This window comes from Tribolium castaneum, chromosome 4 (genome assembly GCF_031307605.1).
Source record: "Tribolium castaneum strain GA2 chromosome 4, icTriCast1.1, whole genome shotgun sequence".
NCBI lineage: Eukaryota > Metazoa > Arthropoda > Insecta > Coleoptera > Tenebrionidae > Tribolium > Tribolium castaneum.
In genome coordinates, this window is record NC_087397.1 from 708487 (window position 1) to 734770 (window position 26284).

Consider the following 26284-nt stretch of genomic DNA (forward strand, 5'->3'; position numbering starts at 1 on the left):
AAAGCGAATTGATTTGTCCAAAGTAGTTATTTAAGTTATGGGTTATTTAAGAAGACATATAAGCAATAAAAAGTTTACTTTTATTAAGAGATAATTAATATAACACTGTATGAGCGCGTAATGGTCAACAAGACTATTTAAAATTTCCGCTCGCGCTTACCTTCATAAAAAAACAGTTTCTTTTTCAAACTTACTATAGTAAAGATTTTTGAACTTTTATATGCCTATACAACCCTCTAGGGTTTTCAAAAGTCCACAAAAGTCCATATGTTCGATTTTTTGATGTTTGATTTTTTCAATTTTTGTCGCGATTTTGGTCGATTTCGGGTACCCGGAACATTTATCAAGCAATAACTCCGGAACTATTACAGATAACCCCCTAAAGTGTATTATCGTTGGAAAGCTCTTCTAGTTATCTATCTTTTCCAAAAAAGACCATTGTTCTCCGACTAATAGTTTTTGAGAAAATTGCAAATAAAAAGAAAATTTTGGTAAAATTTAAAAAAAAAATGTAACTAAAAATCTGTTAAGAATTTATTGATTTTCTCAACGCCAATCGATTCCCCAGATTATTTTACATATGTTAGAGTCAAAATAGTTCCACTTTTTCGAATAGTATTGCTGTAATTTATTTTATTTTAATTCGAAAAATGGTGGATGCGCCGAGTTATTTTTCAAAAAATTTATAACTCAAAAACTAAAAGTAGTAGAATAAAACGGTTTGTTCTAGTGAATTTAGCAGCTCATTTTCTGTATTATACCAACTTTTCACCGAGATTTAAAATTTTGAATTTTTTAGCTAAAATTTCCTGAACAATACACTTACCTTCAAAAAGGTAGAAAAAAATTAATTTTTTTAAAACTCGTTCTATCATAGTTTTTTGTACTTATATATGCTTTTACATCCCTCCAGAGTTCTTAAAAGTCTAAAAAATTCCATACGTCCGATTTTTCGATGTTTGATATATTCAATTTTTGTCGAGATTTTGGTCGATTTCTGGTGTCCGGATCATTTATCCAGCAATAACTCCGGAACTATTAGAGATAACCCCATAAATATATTATCGTTGGAAAGCACTTTTCCTTATCTATCTTTTTTAAAAAAGACCAGTGTTCTCCGACTAATATTTTTGGAGAAAATTACAAATAAAAAGAAAACACTTGGTAAAATATAAAAAAAATTGTAACTAAAAATCTATTAAGAATTTATCGGTTTTCTGAACGCCAATCAATTCCCCAGATTATTTTACATATGTTAGAGTCAAAATAGTTCCACTTCTTCGAATAGCATTGCCGTAATTTATTTTATTTTAATTCGAAAAATGGTGGATGCGCCAAGTTATTTTTCAAAAAATTCATAACTCAAAAACTAAAAGTCGTAGAGCAAAACGGTTGGTTCGAGCGAATTCAGCGGCTCATTTTCTGTGTTATACCAACTTTTCACGAGATTTAAAATATTGATTATTTTTGGTAGAATTTCCTGAGTAATACACTTTCTTTCAAAAAGGTGAAAAAATTAATTTTTTTTTAAACTCGTTCCATCATAGTTTTTTGAACTTATATATGCTTTTACATCCCTCCAGAGTTGTTAAAAGTTCAAAAAAATCCATACGTTCGATTTTTCGATGTTTGATTTTTTCAATTTTTGTCGCGATTTTGGTCGATTTCTGGTGTCCTGATCATTTATCGAGTAATAACTCCGAAACTATTAGAGATAACCCTATAAAGTGTATTATCGTTGAAAAACTCTTTTAATTATCTATCTTTTCCAAAAAGACCATTGTTCTCCGACTACTAGTTTTCGAGAAAATTGAATTCTACGGCTAAGCTTTTCACGAGATTTAACATTTTGAAATTTTTTGCTTAAACATTTTTACATCGAGTTGTAATAATTGAGTATAATTAATTGCAATGGCCGGATATTTAGACAGTCAGTTTCCAAATATCCGCGAAGATTTATCTGAATTCTTCTCGTCCATCCGGCGTTTAACCTCCGCCTTGCCCATTTATCAAGCAATAAATCCCTCCGCCTCACGCATGAAACGTAAAGATTCCTTGCCAAATATGCACCGTCCACCTCCCACGCGATGCCCCCCAGGTGAATTAATTATCCTCGTCGTGTAGGCAGAGGTGGTTTCGGCGTCCGTCTAAACTTTTGCATAATCGTGCGACGGCAGGCGTCGGCGCACGCCAGATAGCGTCGCGATGGTAACGACGCTTGGTGGGGCAGGCGTCGGAGTGGGGCTTGTATGTCAAGTGTGTCCACTTGTCAGTCAGTGTCAGTACACGCGTTCATCTGGTACCGTTAGTGTGGTACTACTGTCCAGAGCCGCTCTATATAAAACCGCTCTATAGACTCTATCTGCTTGCTTGATTTCGCGCATCATGTGCGTGCAACCGGACGTCTTGCGCACCGGTTTGCTCTAAACAAAGGATACTCAAGAGACTCCGTAAGTTATCCATCACCTTGTGCTCTAAAATCTTCTTCAATGAATGTGCTTGTTTACCTTTTTGTTCGTTACCTGTGAAGTGTCAGTGTTAGAAAATTCGCACCGGGTAAGACCACACTTTGTTTCCAAAATTTTGCCCAAAAAATAAAACTCCTCCAAATTTTTTCCCAGTTTTTTTAACGAATCTTGTCATGATTTATTAACAACTGTGCGGATCAATATTTTTTCTAGCAGCAATAAAACAGACAATAGCAGCTGAATAAAATATTTATAGCCGGTTGGGGGACCTAAGTCCATTTTTCAGCGCGGGTTAAGTTTACGTTGTGCTTAATTTAGTACGATTATAATCAATTTAGATTATTATTTGTGTATGCGAAAAGTTCTTTAAAATGAGCTATTTTAGTCAGGTTCACTGACTCATTTTTAAACAATTGGTAATCTCTTCCAGGAACAATTTTTACGCCATGTAATGAAATTCGCCAAGATTAAATTATTGTAATTTTTTTGATTAACGTCCCGAATTAATACACTTATTGCTAATATTTCGAAGTGGTTAAACTCTAATTGGGCCATATATCATCACCAAACTCTTCATCTACAAAATTAAATTACTTTTTAACGTTTTCACGTAATGGCTCATTAAGGACACAAATTGCCAAAAGTTGAAGCAGCTATGTGTATGCGAAACCGATAAAGATAATTACGTTTCGTTTGCTCATTTCTGCTATTTTTTTATGTTATTGTTCAAAAATACTTTGTACACAATTATCGGTGACTGTCAGGACATGAAAATGAACATCAGCACGATTTACGGTTTGGATTATGGGACACTTTTATTGCGTTGTTAATAAAACTTTCCTGAAGTGAATCCACCAGAGTCCTGGTTTATTATAAGCTAATTTAAAAGTAACATTTTAGATATACAATTACGACTTTGAGATGGGGTTTCCAACTAGTTAAATTAATTAATGATTCGAACTAAAAAGCAGGAAGAAAGTAATCAAGTGTGATATATCGCGGCTGCCAAATCCGAAAAAGCTCCATAACTTGTTTATTATCAGAGATTTTTCTTTTAAATTTCTGCAGCACTAAAGTTATGTTTTTTCAAATTTTAGGTGGGTCAGGGGTTAGTAAAAAAATGTTTTTTTACGTTAATGGACACCCTGTATGTATCACAACGCGATTTAGTCGTTGAGAACAAGTTCTAGTTGATTAAACTCGCATATCTCTCAGGAATTCCTTGACTGAATATCGATATCAATTGACACTTGAAACAATTCCGCTAAATGCTCCTGAAATACAGAAGCAATTCGCTGAAAAATGAAATATCTACCGTTCTTATCGTTGTGAGAGCTTTCCATTCAGAGCTCTATAATTGATTTAAAAATAAAACAAAAAGGGTTTGTGAAATAAGGACAAGAGTTCCAATTTGAAAGCATCCCTGCAGCAGTTTCGCCGAATGTGTTGCGTGTCTGTCTATGAAAGAAAATTCTTTGTAACTGAAAGCGTACACGAGTCTGTAACGGAAGCCTCAAAGCCAAAGATACAGTTAAACCTATCTTTGCGTTTTCCCCTGATACTCATTGTCATATTCGTTTAGAGTAATGAAAACGACGTCTCTTAAAACCCGTTTTTATTACACTGTGATTTGCGTTCGCGATTACCGTGTCTACGAAGTTTTGGTAATGGAAAGCGTAATTTTAAACACTGTTCGTAGTTATTAAAGTTCATGCGAGATTTTTAACAAAAGCAACACGAAGATGGAGACTTTTATGGACGCCTCATGTGTGGTTTATTCAAGCGGGCTCGTATTTAGACTTAATTGGAAATTTTTCATAAACCACCAGTGGTAATAATTATGGTTGAGGAGAGAACCAAGCGTGATGTAATTTTCTTAGCGTTCAGTAATTATCAACAAAAACGATAAAATATTTAATTGGGTAATAACACAAATTATGTTTACAAAATATGTACGTTTGTTTACAATCACATCTAATACTGCTGTTGGGCGAAACAATATTAGGGTACTTCGTTAAAAGCAGCGATTACTGTTTGCAGGAATAAAGAGGACTTTACGATCACTCAGTGCCCTGAAATGTTATTAACCCAATAAATTAGCAGACGTTATGAGTTATGATCCCAAAAAATCTGCCATCAAAGATTTAATGCAAGGACAGTGAATATTTTTTATAAAGCTCTAGTCCTATTTCTTAGAACAGTCTACAGTTCAATTAATTCAAGTTATTTCCGCCAGCAATATCCTCGAGGTGCTCTTTGGTGGTAAAGAGCGTTTATCAGAGCGTTCAATCACAATCTTGCCCCCCTATTAAAAAATGTAGCAAAACTTGCGAAACTTTCCCACCGTGTTAAATAATTCGCATTGAAAAGACACGAAGTCATCGATCAATCGCGCGTAACTCCCGCAAGCTCCAAAACTTGAGGGAGCGCTCAAACAGATCGCTCCATGTTTAAATTATCGGCGTAAAACTGGGTCACTTCGTTCCCGAATTCATAAGCGTAGTACATCCCGAGGGCATGCAGCACTAACCCTGCAACAATTTTCCTTTCTAACACTTTGTTCAATCTGTGTTGTAGGAGGCAACGCATTATCTGGTGCACTACAACTAGCTTAATTGGATCTGGGCTGTGTTGTGGGCGTCCGATTCACGTGAGTGTTCTCCCTTGTTTACCTCTTACTGCATAAGCAAATAGTTTGACACGGCTAAAGCATAGGTTATAAGCGGAGCTCTGCCTCAATTTATTGCCACCGACCTCCAGCCACACGACCTCGTAAATAATAATGCAAATTCACCGGAAAATTGTATCGGTTTTTGCGAGTACAAGCACGTTTGTTGTTTTTTTTCCGAGAGGGTTGTAACAAAAGAACGGTGCTAATTTCGGTTCGGTTTGTAACAATTTTGCAAAATGTAGCAAGGGGCGAGTTTAATTGGGGGATTTGTTTGGAGCTGGGGATGTTATCTTTGCAACCCTTTTTGCAAATTTGACCCCAATGAGGGCGGCTGCGGATTATATTCGCTAGAGCAATTAGGGAATAATTTTGAGGTTTTACCAACTGCTGGTGAGATTTCAGATCTGAAGAAGTTCAAGCGGCTAATTAAACTGGCGAAAGCTTGCAAACAACACTGCCCTCAACGAAAGCTCGGAGGTATACATACAAGTATACAAGTACGATTTTAAAATCAAAAGGCGACAGAGTTCTTTTCTAGAAAACTTAATAAACACTATAATAGTAAAAAAAATTATTTAAGACATTCTATTGTGGAACGAATGGTTTTGGAGCACGACGAAGGAGTGTCACAATTAAGTCTTTTAAAACGTTTTATCAATCAGTAGGTTGAATAAACCGGTAACATGTCTGCCATGTACTGCTGTCCTTTAGACAATTTTTTTTTTCATTTTTTATAATTCAAGCAAAACAAAATATCGCTGCCAATTTTTTTAGCAAAATTTAGGGAAATTGTTGGTAGTAGTAGAAGTTGGAATAGGTGAATATTGATTAATTCGGACAAACAAAATTAGCTGAATTAGGAAAGTCCATCACGAACTTTCAATTAAATAAAAAGTGTCATTACTGTTTTCCAGTAAAAGCCCACACCTCCAGTAAAAAAACACAAATTGATGGTTCTTTAAATATTCGTCGTGGGGCCGTAAATAATCAGTTTACATCGATCGTTTCTTTTTCCTGACCGGCAGAATTTAATCAAATATTTTATTGACGAGAGGGCAATTTACGAATTCCACTAGATTGGAAACCTCCACATTATTGTCAATTTTGATAATAAATTGTGTTTAATAGTCTTCCGGTCAGACGATCGCGGAAGGATAAGGAAAATTGCTTATCTTGGTGAAATTATAGGTTGCAAAAACCGAGACGTGTTAAATTTCCAGCATCCCCAGCTCGACAGCTTTCGAAGTAGTTTAAAAATTCAGAAGTTTGAAGTATCAAAATGCGTTCGGCGCGAGGGAATCTTTTTGAAGCTTCGGATTTACATCGAGAAACAAAACTTGGAGGAACTCCAGGACTTTCTTTGAACTTTACAACTTTTATCCAATTATTAGTTAATTGCAAACGTGGAAAGTTTTTGGTGAACCTACCCCAATGCGTGACGTGCTTTATTTATATCGAGAAAATTCCATTTGCATTGCTATTCAGGTGCAACAAGGCCAAAAAACAATTCCATAAACCTTTCATCTCAAATTTGCATGTAGTTTACGCGTGCAGTCTTTGTCGTGTGTCATACACCACACAAACACAGTCGATATCAAATTACAGAGCCGCAATGTTGTTACCACCCTAACACAATTAAAAGTCGCTGTAGACACTGCATTACCGTAATAATCAACTTAAATTAATTAGCAATGCTTTTAAATTAATTGACGGCAATAAAGTCTCCATTATTTCGAATGCGCGCAACTATGAGAGCACTGCAACACGCCAACAATTTTTTAAGCACTGGCAGTTGCCACATAATGAGATTAAAGCACCGAGAAATTACTCTTGCATGCAAGAAATCAGTATTCCCGGCGTCGACTCCTGATAGACGAGCTTAGGAAAGAAGTTTGAAATTAGCCATTTTCCCAGTAAAGCTCCTCGCCCCAGAATGCAATTAAAACGATGCCAAAAGTCCCTTCTCCCGTTTTATCTTTCAACACTTTGTTTTTATCCGGACACCTAAATGGTTTGTTTTCTTTTTTCCCGGGAAAACGAGGCTTCACCGCTAGGGGAGATTTATTGGTGTCATAATATTAGAATAATGTTATTTAAAATTCCAACTCCAAGAACAACAAGAAAGCTGCTTTGCTTTTCTTTGGAAGTTAAAGCTTACCAAACGATGACTTAATTAGTCCAGGTAAGTTGGTAAGTTTCCCACAAGTCTGTTCCATTTGCGGCAACAAGAAACTAACTTGTTATTGATCTGTAGGTTTTATCTTTCGAAACTTCCCCAAGTTTTTATTCCAGCTGTTGCATTAAATTAGACAAGCTTTGTTTTTCCGTTTTAGTGAAACAACAATATTTTATCGTGTCAAATTAAGTCTCTCAGCTAATCGAACATTAAACGAGACCTCGTTTGTAAGTGACATTCCTTTCAAATTGAAGAGATTGTCTCCCATTGTGCTTCCATCCTGTATCTGATACATTTCCCGCTTCATTTTCTACAACTGCACTTAAACTTTACCAATTTTAGGAAAACATCTCCTCCAATAAACAAATGTATTGCGGGTAAATTATCCAAATATTGGCGATCGATACAAATGAAATAACTAGCGTTTATTTTACATCAAACGTGTTGCACCCTCTAATTTAAATTTTCAACATTATCGATTTACAAGCGTTTGGTGTATTTGGTTACTGTTGACTGCTTTTATTCCATCATGATGATTTATTCCAACGCTGATGAGTTTACAAATCTGGCTAATTTAATTTTCAAACAATGCCAAAGCTCCTGTCGTTCTACATTACAAAAGATTACATGACGAAGACTCATCTTCATCCAGCGAAAGTAATTTTCTCACGCAATTTTTTGATTCTCCTCTAAAATGTGATTATTTATTTGTAAACTAGCGCTAATTCAGATGGCATTCGTGTTTATTGTTAAGTGCTGGATAATTAAAGAGACGACGTGAAAACAATGTCTCGCTAATATGGAAAACGTGACAAATTAGACAAGCCCGAGTTTATTGTTGTGAATTTTGAGCAAACTTGTGCTGGAATCGAAGCGCAAAGGTGACGATCACAGATCATTAAGTTTACTAGTTTATTGAAAACGTTTGTTTAATGTATCTCATTAACGGCATTGCATTTGTAATTTAAGCCAAACAAACGCTCAAATCAAACGTGAAGCAAATAATGTTGACTACAACAGGTTTTAGTGAGTCCTCAGTGGTTCAATTAATCGAATTAGTCAGCCATCAGAGGCAACAAGAACAAAATAATCAGTTTGAAAGGCTCTCTGGTTTGTTTATCTCTAATTCGGAAGTTGGCAAATTAATAAGCGGAAAATTCGGGGGAGATATTGATCTAAAATATAATTGTTAAAGTTTGTGGCTGGATCCGCAAACTTAGGCAATGCGAAACAACAAAAACTGTCCAAGAAATGCCAGCACAGTTCTTTATTAACACGCTATGAAATTTCAATTGTGTCCATTAATGCGAGATGATTGAAACTTTCCTAACAACTTAATAATAATCTTCATTGATCCGATGCCCCCAAGTTCAAGATCATGGAGAAGAATTTAATTCATTCTGGCGTTTTAGGCATAAATATTTACACTAAAGCTTGCCTTATAAGGAGCTTCGAAACATAAAGCTCATTTACACGCAAATGGCGCGCGTTTTCCGTCTTTATTACATACAAATTTCACTAAAAATGTCCTAATTTGTTGCGAACAAATGGCATTTTTCCGTGCCGATTAAATGGAATTTCATTAATAGTCGAGTCAAAGACGGGTTTCATAATCTAATAATGGAGTGGCTCTATGCAAATAAAGCAGGCGATTGTTATCTCCAAACTTTTCCAATCTGGCCGAACTAATTGAGCTTAAAATGCGTACATTTGCCAAGTTTTGGGCGCATCTGGGCGACCTTGCGTCTTGGCAAAATTTTTCCGGTGGAAAATTCTCAAATCGCATTGTTTTGTGAGCGAAAGCTAAATCTATGTGTCGACATAACAACTTGTATTTTTTATTGATTGTGCGAACTTGACCGGGGAAGAAAAAATCCGAATCTCGGCTTCACATTGATTGATTTCCTGTTTTCGTTTATTTAAAATGTCTAGGTTGGCACACGTTCAAGAGCCGAAAATAGCCGGGATTTGTCAGTTTTTAAAGTAAAAGTGTTCGGTTGGGTTCCGGCTCTTGTTGTTGTGAAAGGCGCATTAAAATTAATCTTTGCTTTTCTTATTTCCAACGCGCTTGTTTGTACTCCTTATTAGAATTATTTATATTCCAATTCAAGCGCATTTTGCGACATTACATGGCCTGGCTTGTTGGCACACAATTTGCCATTTCATTTAACTGGAACAAAGTTATGTATGGCCTTAACGGCCGAACTGTGTGAACGTAAAAAGAGCCATTTAGATGGAAATGTGTTGGCCTATAAGTGGCGCAAAAATTTTGCCTTCTGTTGCAAAACTTTGGAAAAAGTCGTAGAAATTTTCGTCGCGTCTGACCTGCCGCGAGTAATTCGCTGAATAAAGTAATTAAATTAAATATTCCATTACTCAAGCCGCGTTTTTTGAGACAAAATGTTTGAGATGAAAAGGAGGGCGACTTTGTTAGATAAATGATCGAGTTAGGTATATGGAAAAATAATCGTGTTAAATATTTTAATGGATGGAATAAAATTTGCAAAGTTACTTCTTTAAGATGATAATTTCGCCTTCTTCAAAGGGCTTTTTCTCTCTCTCGAGAAAAGTTCCTTTTATCGCATGCTCGCAAACTTTCTCATCTTTCAATAAATGTTCGTTCAGTCAGTAACGGAAGGGCACTTGACTCGAGAGAGGGTCAATCTTTAAAGGGCGATACTCTCAGATACATAAATCACTTTCGCGTAACCAGACACCTCGCTCACCTCAAAATTTAATTAAAATTATTAATTAAACCCAGAGCTATTATTTTAAATGTCACAGCTTTAATGGCAAATGAAATCAACTAATAGATGTGACAAGGCGATATGTTAATATTCGCACAATCCCACTAATTGTATTCTTTGTGATATTACCCTCAACAATACAGACAGAGATAAGACTCGAGCATAGACGTAGAGCGATGACAAAAGGATGTATTTGCATGAAAATATCTTTTACACGGTTTTAGAAAAAAAGCTTTGTTTAGTCGTCGTCTAAATGGGCTTTATCGCCGACGAAAAAATCGAGCTTATAATTTTCCAGCGACGGTTAAATTAACCAAAAACATGGGACAAAGTGACGTTGCCAGGATTAAGCTTTGTTATTTCAGCGGAAAATGTGACAAACACGTGGCGTTTCACTAACGAGACCATAAACAGACAACTTCGGACATAGAAATTGTGAAAAGGTGACACATCCTAGCACCACAAAGTGATATTAATGACGGTAGAGCAAATCCAACCCTAATGGCCAACCTCTTATATATTTTTCTTCGACCGGCTTGTTTTATATTGGATTTATAACGGACGTGGCGGATTTTGATTTCCGGGGGCTTTACAGCAGAGTTTCCCCCAAAGATTGAACCTTTCAGAGCGCTGCTAGCTCAATGTAAAAACCGAAATAAAATCAAAAAAACAGCCAACACTTTATTGTTCTTAACGGCGTTTATTCGTAAAGTTATATTGGAAGTGCAGTTCATTAAGATAAAACTGTGTAAGTTAGTGAATTAATTGCATTAGAAATTGCAATCTATTGTTCCCAAGTTTCATTGCAGGAATTTTGCTGAATTGTTCGTGGGGCATCAATAAAACAGTTCAATTCGAGAACTGTGAATATTAACTTGGCTGGAAGTTAACGCTTTGATCAATTAATTGGCTCGCAAAATTAGTTTGTAATGAATTTATTTTTGTTAGCAAAAGATTTACTTAATCCTGAAGGATCGATTCGACTCATATGACTCATTAGGGGCGGAATTTTGTTTGCTCAGTCATTAAAAATTCGAAAACCGAAACACTTTTAAAATTTCTAACGAGTGCATGTAGGTTTTCGGGCCGAAATGGTAATTGGATTAGTCAAGTTCGTTAAAATCCGTTTTGGTCGCATAAATGGGCGAAGGTATTTTTAGTTAGATAAAGAAAGCGTTCCACGTGGAAGTGTTAACTATTGATGTTTCCACTGCCATCTGTAAACACATAAAAGTTTTGTTGTGTTCATTTTATCGCTCATCGCATTAGTACAGTTTATGCCACATTTACTGCAAAATGAGATAAGGTATGAATAACAGAACAACCAAGAAAATTATGAATGGTTAAGGCTGCGTGAGAAGAGGTCATAAAAGGGCGATTTTTAATACCAACCCCCTCAAAAAACTACTACGCAATTCTAAAGCTTGTTTATTCTCTTACGGCTATTATATTCAAATAAGTCACGAAATTTTAACGGGAGGAGAAAGAAACTTTCTTTGTTTTTCCGGTTTTCCCCGTGCGACTTGAAATTCGTGCAACAATGCAATTAAAAGCACAATGTCACAAGTAATAAAGACCTTTTTCAACAATGCTAATGAAGTAACGACACGCCTTTTGGCTAGGCGACCGGAATTTAAATAAATTTGAAATGTGCAAGAATTACCAGCGTCTCGAATTGTAAAAGAATTACCTCTTAAACTCGGCCGAACAAACAAATTATTTTTAACACGGCCAAACTTTACTGTGTTATTTTATTTACTATTTTATATTGTGTTTACTCGATAGTTGTGCAACTTAATGGCCCGAATAAACAGTTGTCAAAAATCTAGACGAGTTATTACAATCATTAACACAATTAAGAGCCGAGCGCCGTTTTCTTATCCCCTCATTAGTACCATTAGTGTCTTGTTAAGCATATTATTTCACCGGCCTCCATTTCACGATTCCACTCTATAACACAAAATCTGAAAAATCAGGCAGACTTTTAATTATTAGTGCATCCTAACAGGTTGTTTTTGAAGTGGAAGATTGATGGTTGCAATAATTTATTCGGGAAGGTCGTCTGTAAAAATAATACTCCATGTTTTATATTTAATGGCAGACACGGCTCCTGATGGCTCTATTGATTGCAACACGAAAAGTAGTCGTTAACCCATAAATCGATTTAAAATTATGCCCCAGTAAATGTGGAGATTTTTTATCTGTAATATTCAAAACACCAGGAAAATTTATCGGTTTGTCTCGCAAAAATCCCAAATTGTGTCTTTGATGTTTCATTAATTTTACGGATTGTAACTGTGAACTGCATTGGCTCAGGTACTTTGAGCATGGATGATGCAACATAATTATAGTTTGTGGCGACAGAATGATGACATCGATTATAATTGGATTGTTGTTCATTCGAGAGTTCTAACATTTGTACGACACGAAATGCATTAAAGCAGGCTTGGCACGTGGAACAGTGTTCGCTTTTTGATAAAGTCGAGTTATCAGCTATTTAACTAATTTTGTGCTTGTTTGTGGGGAATCGAATCAATTGCCATTAAAAATGCAAGTTAATTTGAGATTGTACATCTGGATGGGACTAGGAAGTCGCCCGAACAAATGACTTGGAGTGAAGTTTTAATTAGCAGCTTTCTCTGAAAGCGGTCGAAAAGTTAGTTCCGATTTAATGATTGAAACACAATATTTCAGTCAAAAGCCCGGCTCGAATTTATCAGCAAGTGAAACAATCTCCTTCGAAATAGGCACTATGTGCTGGGAGACAATAGAAATCGAATCTAGAGCCGGCTTCCTCTTCACTGTCAATTTAGATTGGATCCCGATTTATAATTCATGCGAGTACTAATGCAACTTTGTTCTTTTGACAAAACCATAATCCACTATTGTTGGTGACTTTTTTCGCTCATTGTGAAAACTCGCCAGACAATAAGGGCTTACAACTAAATCCAAACTGAAATAGCATGTTTAAAGGATAATTCAACAACCACACCATTCCTTCCGAATACAGACAAATCTCTTTGCACTTTAAAGCAGCCGGATAAAAGCTTCACAAATGGCGCTATTTAAATCGCGTTTCGCCGAAATGTTTGCGTTTTGCTCATCGAGATCACAGCTATTGAGCTATTATTTAGTCATATACCAATTTCATCCACCTGCAAGCACGCACCTGGACCATGCATAGTTTATGGCTCAAGGCATGACATCGACCTCTTGCACCCGAAAATCAATCTAGAGAACGTACCGAATTTTCACACGGTTGTGGCTCTATTTTTGTCTGCATCAAATTTGGATGATTTATTTTTTCTATATCGGGCGAAGGAAAACTGGCTTTCTGCCATCCAAAAATAACCAATCACGAGCTAAATATTTCCTTCAGGAGGAGAGATTTATTTTTGCAGAAAAGTTTTTAACCTTGCCAATGATTTGCTTTATTATTATTACATATCCATCAGAAATGTCCGAAATGATCCCTGGGAGCAACACCATATCGATAATTTCGATGTGATCGGAAATTAAAAAGCTATTTATAACGATACGAAAATACGGTGACATTTAAAGATTTATGATATTCGAACTAAAACCACACTTGACACAACCTGTCTGTTGCCTCCATTATCATCAGCCAAAAATTTTAAATACTAATGTACTCACGAAATTAAATCATTCCGAATTAATAATAGTGTTAGTTTCACACACTTGGGCACTTTTAGGCGACTTTCCAACAAAATTTCAGAGCAAATAAGCTGTTTCAGGAAGCCTTTGATCATTTTTATTACTTAATTGTTACTAGAACACTTCATTAGTCAGACGCTTTATCTTGAAATTCTTGTTAAACTATTTATTTTTGCATGTACTACCCGTATATCCAGGTCTGAAAATGCAAAAATCGGAAACATATGCACAGAATAAAGTCGCAGTATCGTTTAAACTTGAAAGCTTTTAGTTATATTAATGTGCAATAAAACTCCGCATTAATAATTTTTATGACAGATTACAATCTGACTACACTTGCTTTAAAAATAAGTTTAAAAATAAATCGAGCTGCGCTACACTTTTCAGATTGTTAATTTCTTGTTTATTTTTTAGGAGTCAATTATTTTCAGCTCTAATGAAATATTGATTTCGATTTTTTCACCCCAGTTTAATGGAAGATACGAATATGAAATGGATTTGTTGATGCAGTCACTAAAAGCAACTTTATATTAAAATCCTAAGTCACTTGGAACCAGCCCGGAATAACATCTTGAGAGGCCCTCTCAATTTGCATATAAATTTGTAATCAAATCCTTTCAGAGTCCTTCCCTGACCAAAACAAAAATAAATTACAAAGTTCAAGTTGGTTTCGTGGTTCATTTGAATATTTTTAGTGGGCTTGAAATTATTGAAAACTGTGCTAGCTTTATCTAGACTAGACAAGAGGCGTTCCAAAGGTAAACTCACTGTTACTACTTAATAGCTAACTGTTCTTGTGATAATTCAAAAACACTTGTTAAACGTCCTGTTACGGATAACAAAACAACTGTAGTTCTTAACCTTGGTTTTTGGAGTAATGTATGACTTTGTATTGGCTTGGAAAGCTGCGGCCACTTGGCGACTTATTATTAGAAAAATAAAAGTTTTCCGAACGATTCGAGTGTTCTTTTGATAAATTATGTGTTGCGGTTTTGGGTCGAAACGGTCCACTAGCCCAACATGAGAATACTTTTATTTCATTTACTCAAACTATTTATAAAGCTTAACTTTTCTCAAAGCCTTCAAGTCTATTGTCCTTTGGGAAAGTTCATCTCTGCTGATTGATGCTTTCTCGAAATAAACCGTCCGAAAAATAATTATTGAACGAGTTGGAGCTATATTTCGCTTCTCGCATGATTTATGTATGGGCCACCCTCCTCATTTCCAATTTTAATACAAGCATCACCGATATCTCCGGTGAATATTTGAATATTTTTTCAGGAGTTTGTTTTGACGGTGGATCGAAATCACGGTTTATCAGTGGAATGTTTATCGATTTCAAGGGGAGTTGGCGAAATTTCGCAGAAAACATTTGCGGCCGCTTTCATTGTGTTTTAAATATATAACAGATTTCTGGGGCAGTGATAAGATAAGCCTAAATTTGGGTTCCAATAAACACCTGATTTTAGCTCACACGCGTAATGAAATTTTTACCGGAACGTAAATTAAGTCGATGAAAAAAATCAACAAAAGCCACAGGAAAAACTCGAGTTTTGAGTAAACGCAATTTTCAGAGAACAAATAAGCGTGAATTTTTGATTCGTAAGAAGTTGAGTAATTAATTTGGGAAAGCTACCGCAGGGGAACTCATTCGATTTAGTGTCTTTAATAAAGAAATTAACTGTAAAATGGATTGCAGTCTTAGACTTTGTGCAATAAAAGTTTCCTCTTCATTTATTTGTCAGCTGCACACAGAACTCTGGACAACTTTTAATTGCCATTGTTCAAGTCGCTGCAAATACTTGAGCTGGTGTTTGTCCAACTATAGTCTATTAAAGACTTGTTCGGGTTCCCACTAAACTTTTTGCATACCTCAAAGTTTTTCCACAAATGTGTGACAGTTTTCCGGAAAAGTTTTTCCACTCGTGCAGACCTTGCAAAAACCCGCCGATGTTTGCTTGTCATGTGTTGATTTTATATATTAACACAAATGAAGCAATCGATGCTGATCGAATAATTTAAAACACAACTGGTGACCTAGACACATTGAATGTATTAGGGGCTGTAGAGAGCTGGTCTGGCCTGAATGGGGCCATGTATCTGTCCCGAAATTGCTCTTAAAATAAAACGAGACTTGGGATTAGTGACTCTTTCGGGAAAATCTTAATTTAGAAACTCATATCAACACTCTAAGTGGTCGGAGTTTTCCTATAATTATCCCTCCTTGCTGGCACCCATGATCCAACCATTTCCATTTTATCAATATTTAGGTGTGTTCGCAGATGGAAAATTCTCACGAGATCGCTGAAAATGTTGATTTTGTTCAAAATCTCATACATAATTTATGCTTTAAATAATTTTTAGTTAATCTACTTCAAAGGACGTGGCAACGATCCCGAAAAATGATGATTGGAAGCTAAAGAACTTTTTTATTTAATTAATACTGGTTGTGTGTTTTTAGCTTGAGCAAAGTTCAGCGGGAAGAGAAGGTTATTGACCAAACTTTTTATTTCAGGAGAACAAACTTTGCTTTTTGGATCATTTAAGACTTCATGTTATGTTGCAGTTAGTCCTGTTTTCTCTTACACGTTTCACTTCCACATCCATTGATAAAGTCTACAATCCTGTTACGGGTTAAGAGAAAATCATCGATTTGCAATCACGTCACATTAAAGTTTGGCGGAGAACTAAAAATAGCCAGAATTTTTATAAAACTGTGAAAACAGTAGTACAGGATAATGCATAAATGCTGTATATTTACAAAACAAAGCGCTTTTTTGGCGAAATCGGAAGCTTAGTACATTATTTGAAAAACGGGGAAAATCTAGTACTGTTTTTTGTTATGTTCTTTTATGATGGACAAAATCTAAAATGGAAATGGACTGCTCCAGGCCGAAATTTCTGTTACGAGTAAAATGAACTGTTCGTAAAATCGATGTTTTCTTTCTCTATTTTCGCTCACAAAACGTTTCCTCTTTTTGCGTCCTTTAATTACGCCTAATAAACAGCCTGTAATTAGATTTATCCATTTGTCGAACCAAGTCGAAGATAAAATAATTCTGGATTCAGTCAGTCAGTAATTATGGTTTGGAAGGGTATGTCAGTGGCTCATCCCGAAATAAATGTATTTACTCCTCTTTCTAAAAGGCTAACGTTCTTTGAAATCCGCGTGCCCTCTCATGTGGCAAAATTCATCAAATTTGCGATCTGTGAAATCCTTTACAAGACAGGGCAATATTTTACGAGCGGAGTTATAGCAGTTTTCTTTTTTCGAGTGGTTGAAAAGTTGTACATTTTTATGTAGACAGATTTGGCGTTCGGAACGAGATAGTAAATTTTCCAGGCTTTCGTTCTTTTTGCCAGTGACCGATAATTGATTTGTAGTAAAAGTTGAATCTGTTCTGTCAGCTGTATCTAATCCCGGGCAAAATCGCAAATCAAAATTTCAATTAAACCACTCCAACCTTCTTGCATTTGACCCCGGTTTATTTAGCCGCGAGGATGCTTTGTGTTCGCTCGGTTTTTAATTAATGTCATGTGTTGGAAAACATGATCATCGAAATTATTTGAAAAATATCGAAGCGGGGGAGATTTGAGAGAATTTTCATTTGTCTAAATGGGATTTCTAAATGATGGTGATTTATCGATAGTTTTTGTCCAAATGCACCACATCTTTGAAGTAGGTCAGTATTTTAAAAGCCGATTTTATATCGCGTTTTTATTGTTTTATGTGCGAGCGTAAACCGTTCGAACGTTATTTTTGGACGATAACTCAAACAATTTTAATATCAAAATTCCGTTTCTCGCACGATTGTTCAGTTTTATCATTTTATTTTCAATTGGCTTCTATTTGCTCTAAATCATGATTCAGGAACCGGCTATTTCCACAACAATTTAAATCTCTACCCCCAGATAAATACCTCGCGTTTAATTTTAGATTAAATCGCTATTTCGCGTTAAAAACTATTATTTCCTCCGAAACATAAACGAACTTAACTCATTGTGTCTCGTAACATGGATCACATGCTTCCACTCACACAAATTTCAGTCTGAAAATTATGCAAATTCCTGAAAAAATCATCCTTAAACGCCGCTCACGCATATTGCGTGCCCCAACTTCCGCTTCTACCTTACAATTTAATTTATTCGGCTAGCTTTAAAAGGTAGCCTAGACCTCGCTTGCTTCCTTTATGTATTTTTGAATAAGTTAACACAAATTGTTTATCGATATTGGAATCTTGGAACGCATTATCTGTCTGTGTTGAATCGTTTGTAGAGATTCCACAAACTGGGCCTTCCTCGTTAATTAATAATAAATCATTTACGTTGGGGACAGTGTCAGCGATAAGTGGTTTGAAAAAATAAACTCGGGAAGCTTTATTTAGCAGGAGAAAATAAATTATGATTTACGGACCTGGATGTTCACCCAGACTGCGCTTCTCTAAAATAATACAACGGAAATAAACTACCGGTTAATATATTTCAATATTTCACCATCACGTTTGGAATTTCTATAAAAGTTGAGAAACTTATACAACTATAAAAGTTGTAAACTTTTGGCAAAGGCGGAAATAAAATTAATTTTTAAAGCGGACAAATGATTAATCATTTCGCATTTTAGCAGATCCCTCGGAAAATCCCGAAAAAATACATGTGTTTTGTCCGAAAATGTAATGAATTTATAATTGATTCAGAAATGAAAATTGATTATAACATCTTTGTTTTTTCGGTTGGTTGACTCAACTTTGTGGTAACCTGAATAAATAACTAATGACCTCATTTTCCAAAAGCACTTTACACAATCATCATTTTTAACAAGCTTTCCTTGCCGTCGCAACAAAATTGCATAGATCAAAACCTAGACGATTCATTTTATTTTTCGCCCAATTTAAACGAGACTTTGAAAGTGACAAGCAATTTGGGGGTAAAACTGCAACGCAATAATTACCCGGCTAGAATTTTGCCTTTTAAGCAACTTTATTTCGCTCCGGCAAATTTATTCTCGAGTTTCTACGTCTCAACTGTGTATTTTAATGGCTCAGTAGTGCGATTTGATTATCTGAGTAAATACTTGTTATGGAATATCTTCATACCATGCAGAGCGAACTGAAAGATTGAACAAAAACCAAGCAAAATTGAACGATCCAATTTTAGTTAAAACGCCTCAATTTAAGGAACTCTCGGTTACGAAATCGAGTGAAATAAAACTGGGGCACCTGTGTATACGTTTCCGTTTAATTTGGGAAAAATTAAATCGCAGGGCGTTGCGCCAATTTGTCCAGAATGTAAATAAACTGCGTGTTTGTTGATGGAAACAGAATAAATTAATAAATTCCAGCATTACAAACAATGCGGATGGAAATTTCTTGTAATTGCACAAAATCAGAGGTGTTGCTAACGCGACTGATTTATCGGGGCTCAGATTTCAAGATGATTAATGCGAAAGATATCCTCAAAGCTAAACAGGCGGCTATCAACAGATATTTATTTGCGTTTCAATCAATTACCGTCACGTTGTTCGTCCAACTTTTATTCCCTCGGACGTTTTCGCAGCAAGAATACTCTCTTGTGTAACATTTCGATTATGTGGACAATCGGCTCCCAGGATTTAAAGATACATACAACGGAAAGATTACACTTTTGTCAATGGGACGACTAATTGAAATGGATTTTTCGCCGCTTCAACTGTGAGGAGATCAAAGAAGGGTCTAGAATTGTAATGACTTGGATTTGATAAACATGAACTGGCGAAAATTTTAATAAAAATATATCGGGAAAAGCCGCGACGGCCTTCAACTTGCGCGAAATATATTCAGGACGTTAAATTCCGCAATTCTCATGCAAGAAGTCCCGCAAATTCTAAAATATTACTTAATACAGCGGCTTAGTGGGATACGTTTCTCGTATAGGAAATGTAAATATAGGGGACGCAGAGGAGACTTCCTTCCGATGGAATTCTTGATAATAAGCTGCGGTATTAGTGTTTATATTACAGACATAAGGTACAATAATGCCTCTTTCATTTTCCGCCCTTCGTACGGCCGGTCCGCAGAAATATCGATTTTGAATTATCTCTGAAGCAGTTACCTCTTATTCACTTTGAGGCACTCGAGGTAAAGAGGCAATAATCCTCTATATCTCCGTATTTTCATTAATCTTGACGTGATAAAAATAAAAATTTTGTTGCTATCACGTCCCCACATTAGACTTAATGACGGCGAATAAAGCATTCGAGCACGGTTTTATTGCGTTAATGCTACAACCACCGTTTTACTGCTAAACCAATTATACAACATTTAAGGAAACAATTCTTTTTTCGAGCTTCTGCTTGTAACTCGAGATCGTCGCGACGTATCCATTACTTTTATTTTTAACCCCATTAGATGGCCGTCTGAAAAATGTGAAATGTTTTTTGCGTTCGATGACTCCCCACAATTACAATTACTCTTAACGAGCTTGTTTGTTGGTTCGAACAAAAAACTTCAATTGCATGTTCATCCCTAATGCTTTACAATTATTTCGACGGTTACGTCAGCATGTTGCACCCAATTATAGAACAGATTGAGCATTTTTTTTAATTCTTGTTGCGAGGATTCTCTGTGTCTTCAATAATATATCTGTCTCGAAATGTATCATCTTTCGTTTTCCTTTTACTGCAACCTTTTGGGGTTTAGTATCGCACTGGATAAAGGATTTGTCTTCAGCGAGCGCCAGGTTTTCGCCGATGAGTGGGGAAAAAGACTTAAATCAGGTTGCAGCAAGATTTCGTATTCTTTTTGAATTTAAACGAACCTCTCACATCTTTCGTCTGACATTCAAATTTTTAAAATTTAAATAAGTCAAAAAAGTTTTATAACACAGCACACACTTGTGAAATGTTGCCGGGATTAGTTCAATTTGTTAATAAATGGCTGATAAAGGACCCCATCAAACCGAAGATGATGTAATGTTGAATAAAGAACTGCGAATTTTCTCCCAAAAATTGGAAACTTAGCTACATGCGGTGGCAAAGTTGGGGCAAAACGTACAATAAACACACGTTGAACGGCGGTAATCTTCATAATTATAATTTATAGGCTACACATTTTATAGGACTCAAAGGATTACAGTTTCGGCAAGTTTTCACAAACTTGGCAAAAGCAAATCATACCGTCCACGAGTTTAATTAATCCAAAATATTTTTGTTTTTGTTATTAACGTTCGAGTCGCGGACAAAAATGCGGAAAAATCGATTATTCGCTGCAAAGCGCGTTTGCAATTAGACACCGATATCAAAAAGCAGTAAATCAAAAGCTCGGTCGATAGTCGTGGCAAAAAAGCGTCTGCTTGGATTTTCCATCATCCATCGGCCGTGTTAAATAATTATCAAACGTTCGCCCAATTAATAAAACTACCGGATTTTCCCAGTGGAAAAATTCCATTTTCCGGCAAGAAAATTTAATCAGCATATCATTGTAAATTGGATTCGACTCGAGCGTGTAGGAAGTTTGACGAGAAGCGACCGTTATTCCGAACCAGATGAAGTGTCAAATTAGATGACAGTGAAATTAACGTTAATATTATGGCGCCCGGGCGACGTCTCCATATATGCGAATGAATACACTCTAATAGGGCAATAAGGGGCGACTCCGGGCCTCTCAGAAGCTTCATTTATGACATAGGCACGTTCCGGTGATTGCTGGCAGCGACAAGGTGGAGCTTTCTTGTTCCAAAATATGATTTTGACGATTTCATTTTACATCAACAGGTTTGAGAGCTTTAGGTGAAGATTGTCAAGGGGTTTTACAGACGGGGCTTTGATTATCATTGAAAAGGCGATCGCTGGAATGGGACACTAAATCCCTACGACGGTTTGGTCCCGAGCAAAAAATTTATTTGCTTCTGCTTTCAATTACACAGATTTTTTCAATCAGAGAGAATTTATTTTTTTGATATTATATACTGAGGAAGAGTTTTTTCAGGTGGTGACCGTCGAGCGCTGCTTGTGGGCCGGGGGTGAGGCACCCATGTCCTCGGCTGGCGAATCGCCCCTTGCAGTGGGGCCATGCGTGAGCTAGACGGCCCCACGCTCCGACACCTGACCAAGGACCAACAGCCCCACATTCATGTACACCCCCTGCTCGACGTTAACGGTGAGTTTTCTAATCAGATTCTGTGATTACACAGACGCACAAAGACAAACACAACGTCCCGAATTAAACTGTAAACGTCATCGTAAAATCACCGAGAAATTTACGACCAATTAGAGGCGGCAACTATAACGATTACTCGAATTTTTATCGCCAGTATCGGAAAATTTCGCTTTAATTATACAGTTTTTGGTGTAGAGAAGCCAAAAAGGCACCCCGAAGGGGTCGTAAAAGATATTTGCGACCGAAAGTTATTCAAATCGGAGTTTTCGGCAAACAAAGGGACGGTGCTCGCCAGAGACAAGTGTTATATTGTGCTCTTGACAATTACAAATTAATTACGTACGAGGTTTAACTTAACGAACTTTGGGATACTGTTAATATGCACGGTGCTAGAGTCCGTCTTGATCGAAGCAAAATAAACTAATTAGGGATTTATTAATGTTGGGAGGAATCATCCGAAAACATCGCGAATTTTAAAACAAACACTGCCATTTATTTTCGTATAAGCGATTTAACGCAGTTATGGCCAGCGATCGGGTCTTTTGAAGTGTGCGATGGACTGAGAAAAATATGCAAAAATCCACGATTGTAAATAAATCAAGATCTATTGAACTGTCACCGACCGAATTCATTCATATCGGAACTTAATTCACTGTTACCACAACCGCTAGTAATAAATGTCTGGAACGACATTTGTCAGACAAGCAAAGACGGAGTTCAACATTCCCAAATTCGAGTAACTTCAAACATTTTTTATACTTTCAAACAGCAAGTTTGTTTACACACGACGAAAACACTTATTTAGATTGTTATTCACATTTATTTAAAGCCTAATTTCGTTAAAAATAATTTCACGCAAACACGCCACGTTTCATGATGATTTTTTCTTTACTTTGCATTTGAATGTCAATGTATCGGTAATTGGAAGAACAATACACCTTACGGAAGTATCTACAATTTTGTGCCAGTCCATGGTATCATATTGAATTTTCTTATTAACACGAGACCTGTAATTGCTATCGATCATTTTGCAAAAATGAACACAGCAAATATGATGAAAGACATGATTGTACATTGCACGAAATGTTTTCGCATCGGTGTCAACAAACTAACGATCAGTTGCTTTTTATTTATTGAAAAGAGCACGCGATTGAAAAATTAAAAATTAAAGTCAACAATTTATTATTTAGAATAAATTCAGTGTATTTTCCTTGAAAGCATTTTTTTATTTTATTTATCCATTACAGCTGAAAGTAGAACGGAAAATGCAAAAAACGCTCATTTTCGCAATTTAATCGCAAGCTTTTACACATAAACGATCTGTACCTACATGAAAAAAGGAATTAATTTTGCCTTCCTCCGGCTTTTAGTGTAGGTAAACTGTCCAAATTCCACACCCTTAGTTATTTCAACCCTTTCACGCCCTCGTCTAAGAGCACCATTCACTAGCGGTAGATCATGCGGAGAATATCTTTACCGATATATTTAGTGCCTAATTAAACGCTTCTTGACTTCAAATTGCACATAAATACTTTTAGGTGGGCCCTTTAGTCATCTATCATTTGTTTATTTGTGTATGAAACATGGAAATAATGGCCGACATTAAAATGTTTGAATATTTATGTAATTTGGTGAATTGTTGGATTTCAGTGTAATCTATTTCGAGAATAATTTCCATTGTTTCGTCGGGTGGGGAAAAATTGGATAACGTGGCGAAAACGTTGCTAAAGTTGCGGCAGCAATTTATCTCAAACTCATGCAGGTGCTGAACAAATAAACAAGAACCATTTCGAGGCAAAAACATTCCAAAACTAAATTTAAATAAATGTTGAAAATTTCTTCGAAGCGGCATATTTCCGCTCACTTGTGCCGTCTATTCATTAGTCCTAAGCTAAAATGAAGAAAGTTTAGCAACAAATCCCGATTTGCAAAAACGACGTGAGGTCAAACATTTTTCCAATTCTTAATAAATAACCACGCTTGAACCCTGGCGTACAAATCAAAGGCCGTCAGGACAGCGGAGACGTTTCACGTTCTCGGGGCTCGAAATAATTCAAAAACGTCACGGGGTGAGTCTGAATTTATATGAAACGTCGCAGCAATTTGGAACAGTAGCAGGTGTGAATGCCAGCCGGCGTTCTCGCTTCCTCCCGGAAATTTTCTGCGGCGGTCCAGCACAGCGTGCCCCCTGTATGCAAATTTCAACCCACCTGAAAACTAACATTCGAAACTCCACTAGCCTAGTTAAACTTTTTTACTCCCGTTCAGTGGAATATTTTAAATGCGGGAAGCGTGTCGGAGCAAATGGATGTATATGTGCTCCACTTTCGAATTAAAATCTTTTAAGTGTGTTAGGAGCGGATGCTAAGCTCAAAACGTAAATAATAAAATAGTTTGTGATAAAATCCAGGTATAAGCGCAACTGCGAGAGCACAGTTAATTCATGATTAATGGTGCTGGGAAAATTGTCACTGTTTACGTTATTATCTACGGAAAATGGAATTCAGGGCCATTAATAATACTGTGGTCTAAAATTAACACGTGTTTTAGAAATCATTCCCAAATTGTTTAATTCTGTTTACATGACTAAGCAAAAGTCGCTTTTATAACCAGAAATGAAGCAGTAATTTTTATGGAATGATTTATTTGTTAGTGGACCAATAAAAGTGTATTTAAAACGTAAAACAGAGCGGTTTTATTTCCAACCTACAAAGTGACTATCAAACATCCACCCCATGCAATGAAAATGAAATTTCGCATTCATTCGAGTACAAAAAGCAAAATTGTGCCATTCATAGATCCCTTTTTACATTCAAAAAACAAACACAAATTATTATTATTGTTGCTAGAAGTTGAAATAAATTGAAGGGTTGATGAGACGGCGCCGTTCTCGAATTATTATCACTCGGTAATAACCCCCATCTGAATATATTTCATCGTCATGATTTTCGGCTGAAGTTGGAAGTTTAATCTTTCGCAGCGGAGATTAGTTAATATCGAGCTCGTCATCACGAACCAGAACTAATTGTGACAATCTCTTCTGCCATTGCATTCATTAAAAATTTGAAGGCATACCGAGTCTGATAACGTCGTTATTCTGCATCACCGCGAAAATTCCCGGTTTGGAATCATCGATGGTGGTAGGTGCAAAAGTTGATGTTGATTGAAGTTGGTAACTTCGTTAGCCACCATCGGATTCAATCGCCGAATGCTTATCGCGTGCACACGCAAACTTGCTCGTTGTCTCACACAATTTCATTTTTTATTAAATATTTCTTCGCTCGTCATATAAATTAAGATTATTTGCAACAGGAAAATAAAAATAATTAACGTCACTGCAAATTGAAATCGAGTTAAAATTTACATTTTTGGGCTTTTCCCTTTGTTAAAATATGGATTATAGTTGATTAAGCTGATTAAATTCGATTCAATCAGAGCTGATAGGCGTACTGTGGCCGTTTTGAGGGTGTGTGTGTATGAAAATAGGGGAAGAAATGATGGTGAATGAATTCAGGGCACGCCCTTGCGAATTTTCAAGTTACTCGACTTAAAGCCGGACCATTCACATTCTAGCAATAACTTGCTAGTCGAGTTAAATTAGTAAAGCTTTGCCTTGATGTTTAGTATTCATGAGACGAGAATCCGACAGGTTTAATACTTAAACCGTAAAATATTAACTGCGCTGAAAATGCAACTTGTCCTAGCATTCATCAAAGGACATTTTCGGCTACACTTTAATAACTTTCCCAGTCATTATCGTTAATGACTCTGTGAGATTAGTTAACAGACATTCCATTTTAACGGACGGGACACAAATTTTTAGATTTGATTTTCGGTTTTTACGAACAGTATCGGTAAAAGTGAATTTTTCTTTAAAGGAACTTAGTATCAGTGAAATTGTTTGCATCCTACAGTTAGAGCCACATTTTTTAAATTTGAAATACGAGCAGGAAAAAGATATAAACTGATGACGGACGGGACACAAATTTTTATCGCTGAACAATCGTGTTAAAATTTTGTTAATTTAAAAAGCACTAGTTCCAACAACTATTTTTAAAGTAAAATTTACTTTTTGTTTACACATGACGGACGGGACAAAAAATCTTGTGTGTGAAAATAGCTCTAAAAATTTATTCAGACAAGTTTTAATTATTAAAGACTTCAACAAGATTAAAATTAGACAGTGGAAATAACGTATATTTTTTGTTTGCAATAACGGACGTGACACCAAAAGCTATAAAGATTGTTATTTAAATAAGCACAAGTCCTGTATTCTTGGGGCAATAGTGGTTTTGTTTCGTCCTCGTATAAACTATACCAGAACCAAAATAAATTTGAAACTAGTATTTTGCTAAAATTTATGAGAATGGCAATTCGGACGTAAAACATAATTTCTGAAAGGGTTTTCGTGTCGC

General features: G+C 36.1%; 1 protein-coding gene across 5 annotated transcripts in view; it reads left to right on the forward strand.

The window, feature by feature from the left end:
- The first annotated feature begins 2263 nt into the window (after positions 1–2263).
- Positions 2264–26284, forward strand: part of LOC661312 (1-phosphatidylinositol 4,5-bisphosphate phosphodiesterase epsilon-1) — a 38340-nt gene continuing 14319 nt past the window's right edge. The window contains exons 1-4 of one of the 5 annotated variants that reach the window (XM_015977435.2): positions 2264–2450; positions 2531–2556; positions 5046–5118; positions 21699–21869. In XM_015977435.2, the coding sequence (XP_015832921.1) occupies positions 21782–21869 (88 nt within the window). In that variant the 5' untranslated portion in view covers positions 2264–2450; positions 2531–2556; positions 5046–5118; positions 21699–21781. Of the gene's footprint in view, positions 2557–5045; positions 5119–21698; positions 21870–26284 lie in introns of all 5 variants that reach the window. The other 4 variants (XM_008192229.3, XM_015977434.2, XM_015977436.2 and 1 more) reach the window with 4 other exon arrangements.